Genomic DNA, 16,873 nt, shown 5'->3' with positions numbered 1-16,873 from the left:
TGAGAGTCCACTTCATAAGGAAAAATGAGAATTTAAAATAATGGTGTTTATTTCCCTGTGTTCTCCAATCTTTAGGCATGTCACTGCCAACACGACGTCCTTTGGTCATCACTAATGCAGCCTCCTTGTCTCGGGAGGGCTCTGTGGCTTAGACAACAGACTTGACTTCTCATAGTTCTGGAGGCTGGGAGGCCCACATCAAGGGGCTGTCAAATTCAGTTCCTGGCGAGGAAGGACCCTTCCTGGCTTAGAGGTGGCCACCTTCTCCCTGTGTCCCCACAAGGCAGAGAGAGTGAGCCCTGGTCTGTCTCCCCTTCCTATAAAGACACTAATCTCATCAAGGGGGCCCCACCCTCATGACTTCATCTAAACTGCACCACCTCCCAAAGGTCCCACCTCCAAATACCATTGGGGGTTAGAGCTGCAACATTTGAATCAGGGGTATAAAATAAAATTCATCTTCTGTGGCAAGACAAGAAAAATTTAAAATGTAAAAAGTTCTCTGCCCTCTGACCTCATCTCCCTCCACCATGCATCCTGTACCTGCACTAGGGCATCCACCAAGCACCCCGCCCATCGGCAGGAACACCTGCTCCATCAAGGAGCAGCATTCTTCTGGTTCCAGCACAGCAACTCCTTAAAAGGTAACATTCCTTCTTCATTTTATGAAGGGTCCTAATACCCACCAGGATGAGACTGAGCTCTGGATGATGTAAACTGTCAATAATATGTCATTTGGCATCTAGCCCTCTATCTCAGACAACTTATAAACCTGTGCTTTGGTTTCTAACCAGCAGAACAGTTCTCAGAGCTTTCTGAGATGCTCTTCCAAGGTTATCATCCTCAAATTTCGCTCGAATAAAATTCCATTTCTTTCTTAGATCAACAGATTAATTTTTCGTCTACAGACGTTTGGGAGGACACCAGTCAGTCCATCACAACCAGTGACCCTGCCCAGCTGTCCATCAGTCTCACCTCCCTCCCCACCTCCCCCGTCTTTCCCTTCCAGGATCATAAACCCAAGCAGCAGCCCACTTGGGGTTTAGCAGAGCCAGCTCCGAGCTGAGTGCTCGTGACCCCTACCTCCCATCTGGAAGGCCCCTGCAGTCTCAGGAAACCCCTGGCCCTTCAGGCTCCCTCTTATGAGACAAGATTATTTGGAAGCAAAAGCCTCAAACCAACCATGTCCAGGCTCCACAGCAGGACTCCTGAAGCCTCCGAGCACCATCCACCTGAACTCAGGACCCATGTGGCCTGCCTGGCTCCTCACGTCCAGTGCTGACATGGCTTCGGTGGACGACGTCTAAGTCACCTGCCTCTGAGTTAAATCTCCCTGCCTGGTCCGTATCTTCGAGTGGCAGCTACGTAGGCGTCAGTCACCAGAACACCCCTGAAATCTGGTGGCTCAGCGCCGGTGTCTGGGTGGCGGGGGGACAGCACATCACACAGTTCATCTCAGGAGAGAGTCTCTAGGCCCCTCAAGCCAATGAACCCTATGGGGCTGCCAGCCCTCTGCTCTTCTCTGGCACTTTAAGGTTCTCTCTTTCTAGATCTTTATCTTTTATTATCCATCATAATAAAACCAACTGGTCAGACTATTTAAAAAAAAAAAGGCAAGGAATACATGGAAACGTGGGTATCCATATCAGCCTTCAATTTTTCACCGTACGTTTTCATGAACTTCCTAGTTTGCCAAAAACAAGCAAGCAAACAAGCAAAGAGAGACTCAGAGGACTGAGGAGGAAGAGAGAGGGAGGGGATGACTCGGAGGCCTTTCTGTGCCAAGCTCAGCCTCCCTGATGTGGAATGAGGGCTGGGTGGGGAACGGAGGCTCAGATACTTCTCCAAGGTCATGTGTCTCCAAGGAAAGGCAAACCAGGGTGTGAGGTCATTCTCCACATCCTTGAAGTGCCCTGGGGTCCTCCCATAAGAAGCTGCATTTCTTTTTCAGTAACAATCACATACTCCTTAGGTCCAGGACTTCCTATGACCTGACCTTAAAACATCTACTCAGCTTCACATGGAGTGAGCTCTCTAACCCCGAATCCCATTTTCCTGAGTGTACCTGCCTGGATGACACGAAACAGACCTTCACATACCCTGTTCCTGAGCTCACAAGTTAGCCATCAAGCCACGCATGTCTTCCTCACCTGGTAACCACAGACGCCGTGAATAAACTTACAACTGAACCTCTTGGGTGGAATTAAGATTTGAGACCACATCATCAAAACAATTAAACTAGGGGAGAGAGTATAGCTCAAGGGGTAGAGTACTTGCTTAGCATGCATGAGGTCCTGGGTTCAATCCCCAGTACCTCCTCAAAAAATAAATAAACCTAGTTACCTCCCCCCCACCAAAATAAAATAATTAAATAATAAATTTTTAAAAAAACATAAAGCTATTTTAAAAAAAGAAACTTTTATTAAAAAAATTTTAAACTTTTATTCCTTAAAAAAATTCTTCTACCTGGTGAGGATGGAGGTGGAGGTGGAGGATTAAGAGAATAAACTATTAGGTATAAAATAAGCTACAAGGATATACTGTACAACACGGGGAATAGAGCCAACATTTTATAATAACTATAAATGGAGTATAACCTTTAAAAACTGAATCACTATATTGTACACCAGTAGCTTATATAATATTGCACAGCAACTATACTTCAATAAAAAGAAGAAAAGAAAATTCTTCTGCCTACTGGGGAGGAGCCTTATAATAGGGGAAAATCATTCTAGAACAAAACTAAGCTCAGGCCTTGAGAGAGAAAATAACCACACATGTAACATCCATCACTGAGCCACAGTTGGTGGCGGGCGCAGTGACAGCCGTCACCCTGTGCTCAGTCTGACGACAGCTGTGCGCGCGCCTCTCCCAGCAAAGACAATCACCACCGTGGGACTTTCCGACTCGACTGTCTTCTTGACAGTCTTGACGTCAGACCTGATGGAAGCTGCCAAACGGCAGGGAAATCCTCCCAACTATTATTTCCTCCGCAGGGAAGTCTTATGGTGGCTTCAAAACTCCTGCACATCAGGGCCAGCCGATGGCACCGCCCTGATCTCAGCGGACCAGAAAGGAAAGCCACTTCACATATATCGCACGTCAAAGCCTGAACCCACACAGTAGCTGTGTTTTTCAGCGACCTGAAGTAGCCCATCAGAAAATAGCTTGTTTTTTCAAACAAGCTATTAAAATAGCTGTTTTTTGAAATAGAAAACAGGACACATGCCACTCTAGAAAAGGCAACTAGTGACTTGTGAAATATTTGTTGGCGTTATGCCCACACACAAATATATTTCTATCTGTATGTAGGTCATGGTTCAAAAAGTTTGAAAGCCAGCACATTACAGACATATAAGTGATGGGAAATGTTAAGAAGAAAAAATAAGAAAGTGAGAATTTGTTGTCCATTGATGAGACAGAATGATTAAAAGGCTACAAATTGACTCAACACTATAGCAAGACACCCACTGCTCCTGCTCTGGACCTTACAAAGCCAAGATGGAGGAGAGCTGTTGTTACGGCCTGAATTGTGTCCCCCCAAATTTACATCATGAAGCCTTAACTCCTAAGGTGACCATATTTGAAGATTAGAGCCTTTAAAGGAGATAATTAAGGTTAAATGAGGTTGTAAGGGTGGGGCCCTGATGCACAGGACTGGTGTCCCCATAAGAAGAGAAGAAGACACCAGGAATGCACCACATGAACACACAGCAAGAAGGCAGCTGTCCATGCCAAGGAGAGAGGCCTCAGCAGGAAGCAACCCTGCCAACACCTTGACCTTGGACTTCCAGCCTCTGGAACAGCGAGAAAATAAATTTCTGTTTGTTTAAGCTGAGACCAGCTTAAAGGGGCAGGGCACAACCATTAAAAGAATGGTGCTGCCATCGAGGACACGACAAAAACTGATTAGTCCAAGATGGCAGAAGATTCCACGTCCAGAAGCCCCCGAGTCTCATTAAAAGCTCATCGTAACACATCAGCTGCTAAATGACACACCCACAGGCACCATGGCAGCTCCAAAGCTGACCATAAAAGGTCAAAAAGTGGGCGGTGGCCCAATTCCAGGAAATCCCCACCCTTCCCCCAAAGTAGCTGGGTAATCCTCCCACTTGTGAGCATATGGAATCACCCAGCCCGTAAGAACTAACAACCCCATGTCCTGCGGCCCCTCACCTTCTGAGACAGCCTATACTCTGTCTCTGCAGTGTGCATCTCCCTGAATCAATCTACTTTTACTCAGCTATGGCTCACTCTTGAATTCTTTCCTGCGTGAGGCCACGGACCCTCACTTGGCAGGGCATGTCCCAGGGACTCACCTGAGACCTGTGATCTGACCGTCCTCTCATGCCCCATTTTCCTGCAACAGAGCCACCCCATCTGTGGTATTTTATTATGGCAGCCCTAGCAGGTTAATAGAGCTTTCCGAGACCAAAAATGTATAGGAGTATTGTGGCTTGTCACACACAAGTCCAATTAGCAAAATTATACCTTGTTTCATTAAGCCCCTTAATTTTGCAGAAAAAGAGTATTCTAATTTTTAAGAAAATTCAGGGTCCCTGGATCTTAAATATAACCCACACAAGAAGTCAAAAAAATCAGATTTATAAATAGCTATGTGAAACTAAAATATGGTATTAGACAATTTGATTATGACCACAAACAAACCACACTGATGGATTTATAAGCAACTACCTTGATGCTCTAAGAAGGAGCAGCCGGCGGTGCAGACACAGGACACGTTCTGAACGCCCAGCGAGAGCCAGGCGTTTTTGTTAGGTAAGTCGTACACTCAGCCTGGTTTATCTTCATAAAAACGTCACAAGGTAGATAATGTCATTTCTGGTTTCTAGGTGAGAAGTGTGAAGGGCAGACAAGAGCCAGCCTCGAGGCCTATTCTTCTGGCTCTTTCTGTAAGGAAGTGGAGACAGGAGAGAGGGCAGGGGGCGGGGGGCAGTTCCCAACAGCTGCGTCACTTTGAAACTCACACACAGTGCTTATCCTTGTAGGTTTTCCCCAGAGGTATTTTCAGGAAATAAAACAAGCATCTCATTGTCTATACCTACAGCTTCTGCACAAACACAGCCATAAATAACTGGATTCCAGCTTCAGTTTTAAAAAGCTACTGTTTCTCTCTGCAGAGTAAATATTCAGTTGAAATAAGCATCCTCTCCAACTACCTAGATCCTAATTTACAATGAAACGGGCACTGAATATGCATTGTTCACATCTGTCCCTCTGCAAAAGTAAAATATTTCTCTACGACCCAAACACTAAAAGTCTTCTATCTAAATGCCTGGGCTGAAAGCCACACAGACCACGAAAGGACTAATTAAGAGGGTAACAGTCAAAGCAGTGTCATTCCTAAATTCCACTCCTACACAGAGAAACTCACGGGCAAAGAATCTAGTAAAAGTCACAAACGACAAGAGAGAAAGTTTAATTTTCAGAAACCTCACATTCTTCAAGTGGATACTTGAACATCTAATCTATATCGTCTGAAGCAGTATCTCTCTTTACAGGAACATTACATCCTCATGACTTTTTTATAAACTTGTGTTCTTTTCTATTTTTAATTTAAGAAAAAAATTTTTAAATTTTAAGAAGTTTAAGAAAGTAAGTTTTAAACCTTTCAGTTTACACAATTTCCTTACCCTTTTTTGCCTTCAAATTAGAATGAGCCCCTAAAATTATTCATGTTAGGTGAAAAACAAACTCAACTACTTTGACCCTGAAATTAAAATACAGTTTAAATTTATAATCAAAATGGTCGTGAAAATGTCCTAGTACAAGTTTTACTAGTAACAGTTCTCAGAAACAGAAGCAGAGATAGTAGGAAAGAGGTAGGAAATTTTGACCTACATACACAAAAGAAAAATCAATCAATAAAAACAGAAGCAGAAATGACAGATACAAGAATCAGCAGAGACATAAAATAGCTGCTATAAACATACTCCACGTGTTTAAAAAGTAGAGGAAAGCAGGAAGATGGGGAGAAACTAAGTGCAAGGCATAAAAAAAGGCCCACATCGAACTTTTAGGGATGAAAAACACTACCTGAAGTCAGGAAAACACCAGGTGAGGTTAAAAGTAAACAGGACACTTGAAGATAGTGATAAAAATTATCTAAGATGAAAAACAGAGGGACAAGGATGAACAAAACAGAAAGGACAGAGCATCTGAGCTGCAGAACCACCACCAGCAGCCTGAAATCCTAACTGGGGTCTCGGGAAAAGGGGGTGGGGATGGGGAGGGAGAACCAGAGAACAGAAAAAAAATTTTTGCAGAAATAATGGTTGAAATTTTTTTCACGTTTGATGAACACACAGATTCAAGATTCTCAACAAACCCCAAGCAGAAAAATCATTCAAGAAAAATTACAGAAATGCACATCATAATTGAACTGTGAAAACCAGTGATAAGGGGGGGATATCACAATATTTACAGAGGAACAAAGATAAGAATGGTAGTAGACTTCCTATCAGAAACATGCAAACCAGAAGACATGGAGCGACAGCTTTAAAGTTAATTTACAATTAAAGAAAGAAAAAGAAAACATCAATTTACAAGCCACTGAAGAAAAACATGAGTGGATTCCTGAATAACTTGGGAATGAGAAAACCTTCCTAACCACAACTCAAAAATCAGAAAGTATAAAAGAAATGAGTTCTAAATCCCACTAACAAGGCAAACTGGAAAAAGATTTTGTAATTTCCCGTCTCAAATAAAAGGCTAAAATTCCTAAAACACAGATAGTGCCTAAAATTCGGGGTGGGGGAAGAACCACCCAATAAAAAATCAGGCAAATGATAGTAACAATGTTGCTGACAATGGCCCTTGAACATGACATAACTAAGGAATGCAAATTAAAACTGTGGGAAAACACCACGTCTTACCCATCAGGTTGGCAAAAATCCAAAGGTCTGACACGAGATCTGATGACAAGTCTGGGAAAACAGGCACTTTCATCCACTGCTGATTGGAATTTTAAAAAAGAGTAACACAGCCCCAGAGGGGAGAAGGGAATTTAGCAATACCTAACCTTTACCCTTTGACGCAACAACTGCTCTTCCAGGACTCTACCCAGTTATCTGTGTGGCATCTGTCCTGGTAAAGGTGGAAAACAACACGAATGTCCATCATAGAAGACAGGCTGGATAAACTCGGGTACTTCGTGATGAAAGACAGACAGAGCGGAGGGAAGGAGACGCACAGACACAGAGAACCTGCTTCTACCCACCACGTCCTTGGTTTCTACTCATTTGCCAATCACGATGCATCTGATTTTAAAAAAGAGAACAGATACACATTATTCAGCCTTCAAAGGAAGGAAATTCTGGCACCTGCTACAATCTGGATGAACCGTAAGGACACTATACCGAAATAAGCCAGTCGCCAAAGGACAAATACGGCAGGATTCCACTGACGTGAGGTTCCTGACGTCAGACTCAGAGAGGCAGGAAGCAGCACGGTGGCTTCCAGGGGCCGGGGGATGGAGGGGCGGGAGTTAGTGTTTCATGGGTACAGAGTTTCAGTTTGTGAAGGTGAAATTTCTAGAGATGCGCAGTGGTCACGGCACAACAGTGTGAGGGTGCCCCTGAGCTGCACACTTACAAGTGGTTCTGTTACTCAGCCATAAAAAAGAATGAAACAATGTTTGACATAATGCCATTTGCAGCAACACGGAGGAACCTAGAGATGACCATACTAAGTGAAGTCAGACAGAGAAAGACAAATATATGGTATCGCTTATATGTGGAATCTAAAAAAAATGACACAAATGAACTTATTTACGAAACAGAAACAGACTCACCAGCATGGAAGACAAATGTATGGTTACCAAAGGAGAAAGGGAGGGGAGGGATAAATTAGGAGTTTGGGATTAGAAGATACACACTACTGTACATAAAAGATAAACAACAAGGTCCTACTGTATCCCCCAGGGAACGACATTCAATAGCGTGTAATAACCTAGAATGGAGAAGAGTATGATGAAGAATAAATTCACGTCTGTGCATGACTGCACCACTCTGCTGTCCATCTGAAACACTGCAAATCAACTATAATTCAATTTTAAAAAACTTAAAAATGGTAAAGATGTCAATTTTCTGTTATATGCATTTTACCACAATAAAAAAAAATTTTTTTAAAGAAAGCAATCAAGACTTCTGTTTTACAATTCTACTGCTCAGGGGTCCGGACAGCTGGTTAAAGAGCTCAGACTGGGGCCCCACACAGCCCTGGAAGGTCCCTGCCCTGGCTTCCCAGAAAGGGTCCGGGAAGCCTTATCTGTGATCACACACGCCACCTCCCTCCCCTCCTGCCGAGCCCGGACCCTCCAGGCTCCTGCCCTCACTCGCCGTCACTCTGCACTGAGCAGACTCATGCCGGCCTCCATCCTGGGCACTGGAGGGTCAGCGGTGGGCACAACTGAGCAAACTTTTCATCAGGGAGGCAGGCATTAAAAAAGGAAAATGAAACAACAGCAGTGCTAAGCGCTGGAGGGATTCCAGGGCCAGAATGGGGTCCAGGAAGGCCTCTCTGGGGGGACATCTAGGCTCTGATCCCAATGACAGGACAGGTCCCCTGCCCACCGCCCTCTAAAGAGCTCACAGCCAGCGGGGTGGGTGTAGCTCAGGGGTGCAGCATGTGCTTAGCGGGCACGAGGTCCTGGGTTCAACCCCCAGTGCCTCTGTTAAAAGAAATAAAATAACCTGCCCCCCCCAAAATGTAAAACGTTTAAAAAAATGTTTCTAATAAAATAAAAAGAACTCATAACTACACTCTGACAATCTATCTTCTCTCCTATCCACTGAAACCAGTCACATTTATAAAGCAGGGTATTCTTTTGGTCCCCGTAAGTCAACAAAATCACAGTCATACAACTCCTCTCTCCCTCCCACCGCAGCCTTCTGCAATAATAATGATGACTGTCACCCAGGAAATGACCTTCCACCCAGCTCTCCCACCTCTGCTAAAAAGAAACAGAAGTTCTCCTCCAAAGCTCTCCGTGCCCCCAGGCTGCCACGTGAGATATAAATCACTCCTGCAGGCCACCCTTCCTGTCCCTGCCACGGCCTGCTGCCGCCCAGGCCCTTCCTATGGCTCTTGTTTGTGCTTTTATCTGAGACCCTGGGCAGGGAGCCTTCCTCAGTGCTCAGGACATGATAAAATATTAAACACGGTGAGTCAATATCACAGCGCAAGATGCCCAAGTAACTCCCAGAAGAGGCTTAAGTACCTCGATCGATACCACACGCCCAAGACACAAATGCCCTCCCCGTTTTCTCTTCCCTGACCCAAGAACAGCAACACAACTGCTTACTCAGGGCCCTTCTGTGGGCAAGATGACCCAAGAAAGAGAGCGAAGCATCCGCAGACCCGCCCGGGGTCAGGTCCAAGGCGAGTGCCCGGTCAGGTGGAAACTCGAGGAAGCATGTCTTGGTTCAACAGAAAGAACAGTCTAGGAATTACAGCTGCTCAGGACAGCTACGTGGCCGGGGGCTGGGCAGCCTTGATGGAAGGCAATCTGGCAATAAATACATCAGTGGCCTTATAAACGCACATCCACTTAAGGCAGCAATTCCTTATCGTAGGCACACCCCAGAGATGTTGTGGGTTTGGTTCCAGAGCACTGCAATAAAGCCAACATCTCCACGAAGCCAGTCACACCAGTTTTCGCTTTTCCAGGGCCTATAAAAGTTACGTTTACACTACAGTCTATTAAGTGTGCAACAGCGTATGTCTAAATACACAAGGAACCTACCTTAATTTTAAAAAGACTTTACAGCTAAAAAAGAAAAAAAAGCTAACCATCATCTGAGCCTTCACAAGTCGGTAATCTTTTTGCAACAGTCACGTCAAACAACACTGGTGACAGACCACAGTATCAGATACAATATGGAAAAGGGTGAAATATCGAGAGAATTACCAAAATGTAACACAGAGACACAAAGTAAACAAATGCTATTGGAAACATGGCGCTGAGAGATCTGCTCATGTAGGGCTGGCCACAAAACTTCAATTTGTGAAAAACCTAACATCTGCGAGGCACAGTCAGGTACAAGAAAACCAGGTGTATTTGCACGTGTCCTTCCAGGGTCCCAGCCTCTCTCGCTGTCCTGATCTTTGCTCCACCTGGACCTGCCGTTTCCAGACTGCTGTCTGCATTCCCCACGGCCCTGGGAGGCCAGGGAGAGGGAGGCTGCCACCTACACACACACCCAGGAATCCCTGACACCAGGTGTGCGTCTGGGATGAGGCAGGCATCAGACATTTCAAATGAAAGGTTTTAGAGGATTGTTGAGTGCCCTGAAATATTTAAGTATACAGAGCTTCATTCAGGTTTATAACATACTTGAAAATCAGAACCAATTAAGTGCCTGAGCAAGGGCTGGATGCATACATCAGGTGACAGCCACAAGGCTGAACACTGTGTAGCCCTTCAGCATGACACGGTGTCGCTGTGGAGCCGGACTGGCTACCGTGGACCTGCCAGGCTACCCGGACTCAGGAACTGAGTAGGCTTGGGCACCAAGTCCCCTGCTGCCAACTCCCCAGAAGCCGCTCCAGTGAGGAGACAAATATTCCCATCAAAAGCCTCAAATCCAGAGCAAGAGCACCTCCCTTGCCTGGGGCAGAGGACAGGAGAGGAACAGGGAGAAACCGGAGAGGGGACGGGGTCCTGCTCCCTCCCACCCGGCGTCCCGGCCAGCAGCACACCAGCCCCCTCTGCTCTGTCCCCAAAATACAAGTCAAAAAGTCACACTCACTGTGTTAACACAAATAACAGACTGTTGGTCTGGTCATGGTGTCCCCCCACGAGCAAGATGGGGAGAGACAGCAAAGCAACCAAGCAAAGGAGTCAGCAGTGAGAGGATGCAGAGACGGGAAGGAGGTGCTCACGGGACAGAGACGCTGTCCTTTAGGAAACAGGAATGCCCACAAGGCTTCACGCTCCAAAATGATGTCAGAGAAGCATGTGTTCGATGAAACAAGAGCTCGAAGAGGAGCCGGTGAAATCACAGGGATGGAATGGGAGGCTGGAGGCCTGAGAAAATGAACTGGGGCTCAAAACCACACGACAACAAAATTAGTAGATCAGTTAAAGGCAGCAAAGTGTGGAACACGCTGCTGAAAACAGAATTAACTTGGAAGAAGAGGGCTATGTAACCAGCGGGGAGAAGGCAGTCGAAAAAGACAAGACATAAAACAAAACAGATAGTCTTCCTAAACCACTATCATGAAAAGAGATACTGACTTACACACATTCCTTTTTCTGCCTCTTCCCTAAATAGTTGCCTTTGAGTGATTTCACAGTTAAATCCTACAGCATAACCAGTAACACGGATACGAAGTAAAAACGAAAACTGTGAAGGAACAATACACTTGTTTAGTCAATTCTTCTATTAAGGATCAGTCCATTTTTACAAAAAAAAAAAAAAAAGAAAACAGATGGAAATGGAAACCAGACAACAGCTATGCAACATTCAGTGTCCTTGAAGTGGGGAAGCCAATCAATGAAACGTAATATGCGTTTTTAAAAAATGTAGTATATACACAGAATGATACAAGAAAACTTCCCGAAATGATTAAAGAAATCAATCTGTGTCCTGGAAGAGCACTGGAGTTCCAGGAAAGTGTAACGCCATGTGCTCAAGGCACTACCAGATTATAACATTACTAGAATTCAGCGATAAAAAAGCACATCACCCACAAAAGGGGGTAAAAAAATCAAACCAGCGTTAGATTTCTTCCCCCGTCACTTAAGTACTGAAAGACCCTGGAGCGACGGCCCCCGAGCTCAGGAACACAGCCAGAGACCATCACACCCCCAGCCAACGGGTCGTTCAAGTCCAAGGGCAAGGAAGGGACAGACATTTACAAATGGGAGACATTATTAGGGGAAGAAACAGGGAATACAGCCAATTAAGAGATGAGCCAAAATTAAAGATTCTGTGTTGGGAAAGATATACCTGAGTGAGAAGCTTTCAATCAGCTTAAACAGGGAACTGCGCCGAATCGTGGTGGCAAGCATGATTACAGAACAGAACGGGAACCACCGTGTAAATGAAATAATAGGACTTTTTAAAACGAAAGCCCAGGGAAGCAGGGGAGGGAGGAAAACTGGCATCCTCGTCCTCCGGGAGGGAGTCAGTGAACGCTGTCGCAACAGAAATACTGATTTAAAAAGCCACCATTCTGACCTTGTCATGCTTTCAAACATCGCTCCCCTTGACCTTCAATGAACCTTTTAGACGGGAAGCACTCCGTGTTAAAAGAGACATTCCTTTGAAGTTTAACAGCTCTTTGGTTTCACTTCAACTCCTCTCCTTTTATTGAAATCAATGAAAAACCATATGCTTGTTATAAAATAGCACCGTCAGACCAGCTGCACTTTTGTAAGATGCATCCATCCTTCAGAGCTATCCCTGGGCTTGTCGAAATGCACTAGGAAGTTGTCTGAATGATGGGAGCCCAGCGTCGCCGGAGGTCACCTGGGGTGGCTAGGATGTGGAGTGAGATTTATTTCTTCTTCGTACTTTTCAGTGTTAATTGATTATACTGAGCACGCATCATTTTATCATTTTATGCAAATACAGAACAATCTGTCCAAAAAAAACAAAACAAACTGGAAAAAAAAAAACATGCCAAGATGTTAACAGTGGTTAGGAATGGATGGTGGATACAGACGACAATTTTCTTCTTTATACTTTCCTTTATTGTTTTCCAGGAAAAAAAAAAACAAAGTAACCTAACGTTGTTATGGAATGAGAGGTGACATGGAAAGCTCACGGCAGCTGGTAAACTACTAAGAGGAAAAAAACCCCACAACTGAAAACCTCTGCATAGAAGCACATACGTAGACAGAAGAGTGATCAGCACTGGATAAAAAGTTACAGAGGGTTTCTTTTTCCTTCTTTCTTACCTATTTTTATTAATTTCTGGAAGGTGAACATTGATTACTTGTGTAATTGAAAAGATACATCTTGGTTTGCTTTTTCACTAGAATGGGCTTTGCAGGATGCAACGATTCCCAGCCCTAGAGGCGTGTGAGCAGCAAGGCAGAGTGTTGGACGGTGTGCACAGGAGGAACCGAAACTCAGATGGAGAGGGTGGGAAGATGATTTCTGAATTCCCGCAGGGACAGCCGCCCAGAGGTTCAGTGCAGATGTGGAGCAAGGGGTGAAGACTGGCCAGAGTGAGAGCCAGCCTCAGACGGCTCCCCGGCACCGCTTCAGGATGTGTGCGCACCCAGGACACGGGTCTTAAGTAAGACACAGGATTAAGAAGAAAACGGCTCAACGCATACACAATGGTGCACCGACCCCGGAACAACACGCCACTCCAAAGCCTGGCTGCCCAAGCTTTGAGCCTCCCTGTGCTTTTGATTCGGGGGAGGACGGAAGGAAGGAGGAAAAAAGAGCTCATAACAGCAGATGCGGTTCTAAAAGAGTTACCTTCAAGCGTCACCAACATGCAGATACTCAGCATGCTCAGACCTTAAGGTTTGGAATATTCCACCTGGAACAAAACTCACCAGCGGCTACGGCCCAGTAAACGTCCGATCCACTCAGTAACTCACCACATGCTATGGGGGAATACACCTGGGAGCCGGGCACCTGCAGCAGGATCCGAAACGGGGCGACCCGGGCGTTGGAATCCAGCACCGCATCCAAGGCACCCACCAGGCGACCTTCAAAAAAAAAAAGGAGGACAAAGCACATGCGTGAGCACAGGGGCTAACCGGCCGCACCCCGCGCTCGGGCCCTGCGTCTGATCTTGACCCCCCCGGGCAGCAGGCCTGGGGTCTCCATCTCACGAGGCCCAGGGCTCCGACTGCCTTATCCCGTCTCCTGGCATCGGGAACAGGGCCTGATGTTTGCAGCCACTCGGCACTGATTGGCAGAGTCAATGAGAAAGCGAACAAGGGGACCAAACAAGCCCCCTGCCCTGGCTGAGGGTCTGCATCCCCTGGCATCTCAGTACAGGAGGCCACACAACACAGTAAATAAAGGCTGGGGATCCAGAATCCGAATGCCTGACTTGAATTTGGGCTCCACCATTTTCCAGCTGTGTGACCTTGGGCAAGTTACTTAACTTCTCTGTGCCCCGGTTTCACCATTTGTCAAAGGGAATAATCACAGTGTACCTTCCTCATCGGGTAACCACGAGAATTAAATGAGTTAATACCGCGGCATGGACTATCAGCTGGCTGGGAGAAGGACCACCGCAGTCTCGCCCGTTATTATAATTATTGTATCATCATCTCAAAGATGGAAGAATGACCCAGAAGGGAATCGTGAGAAGCAATCAGGAAAACGTACCCAAGTGCTTCACGGACCGTACAGCGCCCAACAGGAAGGTCTCCCTCCCTGCTGCAAAAAAGCACTGTGAATCAACAGCAGAGGGAAAGCGGCAGTAGCTACTTTCTCCGGGTCTTCTGTGGCCAGGACTCAAAGTGGTTGAGAGGATTAAGCCTCTCACCTTACTTCACAAATAATTCTTTTCTTTTTTTTTTTTAAGTGGTAATGCTGTCCTTTCCCATCCTGAATCCCCTCAGAGGGCACCTTTGGGGGCGGCTGCAGAGGCCGGGCTGCCTGCTTGCCAGCATCATGAGTTCCCTGGGGGCGGTGGTAGTAGCTGACTTGATGGCCGCAGCATCCTCTGTTTACTGACAGGGCTGGCAATTCACAGATCATAACTGGAAATTTTGGCATGAACTCAGTTTTCATGTATGTAGATGTGTATAAAACTGTCGGTGAATATATGTATATAAATATGTGAACACACATATGTACATGCACAGATACACACATACACTTACAGACACACGGTCTCCAGCTCTGTCCACGAGAGCCAGAAACTGGTAGGAACCTTTAGACGGTGGTTTTGACAAACTGCTGGGGGCATAAAGCTCAGAGCATTCTCTGTGTGTGTAACAAAGGCCTACTCTCTCAGACTCCATCCCCCCAGCCTCGCTGTCTCACTTAAGGGGAGGGAAGCGGGGAGCTAAGAAACACTGTAAAGGGCACAGCGCAGAGGCAGAGGCTCCTGAAAGACTCAGATTCACTGATGAGATTTCAGGATACTTCCCCTCCCCGGACTTCACCACCGCATCAACAGCTCCAGTGTGACAGTGGATGACAGCAGAAAGAGACTCTGAGAAAGCTTCCTCCAGAAGCGCAAAGACAAAAAGGAGAAATCAAAACCAGGACACCTGAGGAACCTGAGCCCTCTGGCACCTACGGCTACAACAAACGTTAAACACAGCCCAAGTCACAGTCAGAATAATGTAAAATTCACACTAAAGAACTACTTCTTCAGTTCTTATTAGCTGATACATCATGTCTGGCTTTCCACAAAGAAATTACAAAGAATGCTGAAAGGCAAGAAAAAACACAATCTGAAGAGCAAAGCAAGCATCAGTAAAAGCCTCATACACGGTGCTGATCTTGGAATGATCAGACAGGGAATTTAAAGTAACTGTGATGAATAGGTTAAGGGCTCTAACGAAAAGGTAGACAATATGCAAGAACAGATAGGTAATGTATCAGAGAAATGGAAACTCCAAGAACAGGTCAAAAAGAAATGCTAGAAATCAAAAACACAGTAACAGAAATGAAGACTGCCTCTGGTGGGCTCCTCAGTAGACTGGACCCAGCCAAGAGGAGCTTGAAGGTAAGTCAAGAGCAATCTCCCAAACTGGAAAAAGGATGAACAAACAAAAAAGCACATCCAAGAACTGTGGAACAATTCCAAAAGCTCTAAGACGTTAATAATTGGAATACCAGAAGAAGAAAGAAAAAATTATTTGAAGTTATAATGGCTGAGAATTTTCTAGAAGTAATTACCGACACCAACCTACAGATACAGGAAGCTCAGACAACATCACGCCAGTTAAATACCAAAGATTATGAATGCAGGCATATCGTGTTCAAACTACAGAAACCACAGGCAAAGGGAAAATCAAAAAGGGATAAAACAGCTTCCCTCTAGAAGAATAAAGAATTAGAGCAGACTGCTTGTTAGAAACCAAAAAGCAAGAATATGGAATAAGACATTTAAAGTATTGAAAGAAAAAAAATACCATCCTAGAATTCTATATCTAGTGAAATTATTCTTCAAAAATAAAGGAGAAATAAAGACTTTATTAGACAAACAAAAACTGACAAAATACATTTCCAGGTTATTCCCTAACCAGTAATAAATGTTCAAAGAAGTTCTTCAGAGAGGAAGAAAAATGATATAGTTTAGAACTAAGACCTACATAAAGAAAGCAAGCGGTGTGCTGGGGAAAAAATAAACAGAAACAAAATAAAATTTTTTTTTTATTTTTCCTATTCTTAACTGATCTGAAAGATAAATGTTAAAGTAGTAATAGTGAAAATGACCACAGCACACGGAGGAGGTGAACGGCAGAAACACCACAGGATGACAGGGGAGCCTTGAAAACACTCTAAGATACCTCCCTTCATGTAGCGTTATTTGAAGGTAGACTGGTTTAAAATGCATAGTTTAAAACGTATAGTTCAAACTCTAGGGCAACTCCCACAAAAATTTTTTAAAGTGTAACTGATATCCCAAAAGAGAAGAGAAAATGAAATCATAAAATATCCCACTGAAACCACACAAGGCAGAGAGGTTTTTGTTTTTTTTTTTAATGCAATGAATAGAAAATATGGTAGATATTAACACAACTACAATTCACCCTCGATCAATACAGGCTTGAACTGCACGGCTCCATGTAATACGCAGGGTTTTTTTCCAATAGTAAACACTATACCACTACATGAATCCCTGGTTATCTGAATCCACGGATACAGGGGAACCACAGACGTGGAGGAAGCGTCTATATGGAGGGCTAACTGTA

At 44.9% G+C, this 16,873-nt stretch overlaps 1 protein-coding gene across 4 annotated transcripts in view; it reads right to left on the bottom strand.

The window, feature by feature from the left end:
* TBC1D8 (TBC1 domain family member 8) overlaps window positions 1–16,873 on the bottom strand; it is a 123,128-nt gene that overhangs the window by 41,186 nt on the left and 65,069 nt on the right. For 3 of the 4 annotated variants that reach the window (XM_031441085.2, XM_031441082.2, XM_031441080.2), the window contains exon 2: window positions 13,586–13,696. In XM_031441085.2, the coding sequence (XP_031296945.1) occupies window positions 13,586–13,696 (111 nt within the window). Of the gene's footprint in view, window positions 1–13,540; window positions 13,697–16,873 lie in introns of all 4 variants that reach the window. The other variant, XM_031441081.2, reaches the window with a different exon arrangement.

Source organism: Camelus dromedarius, chromosome 33, assembly GCF_036321535.1.
Source record: "Camelus dromedarius isolate mCamDro1 chromosome 33, mCamDro1.pat, whole genome shotgun sequence".
Lineage (NCBI taxonomy): Eukaryota > Metazoa > Chordata > Mammalia > Artiodactyla > Camelidae > Camelus > Camelus dromedarius.
Note: the sequence above shows the minus strand (reverse complement) of the source record. Positions and strands in the feature narration are given on the sequence as shown.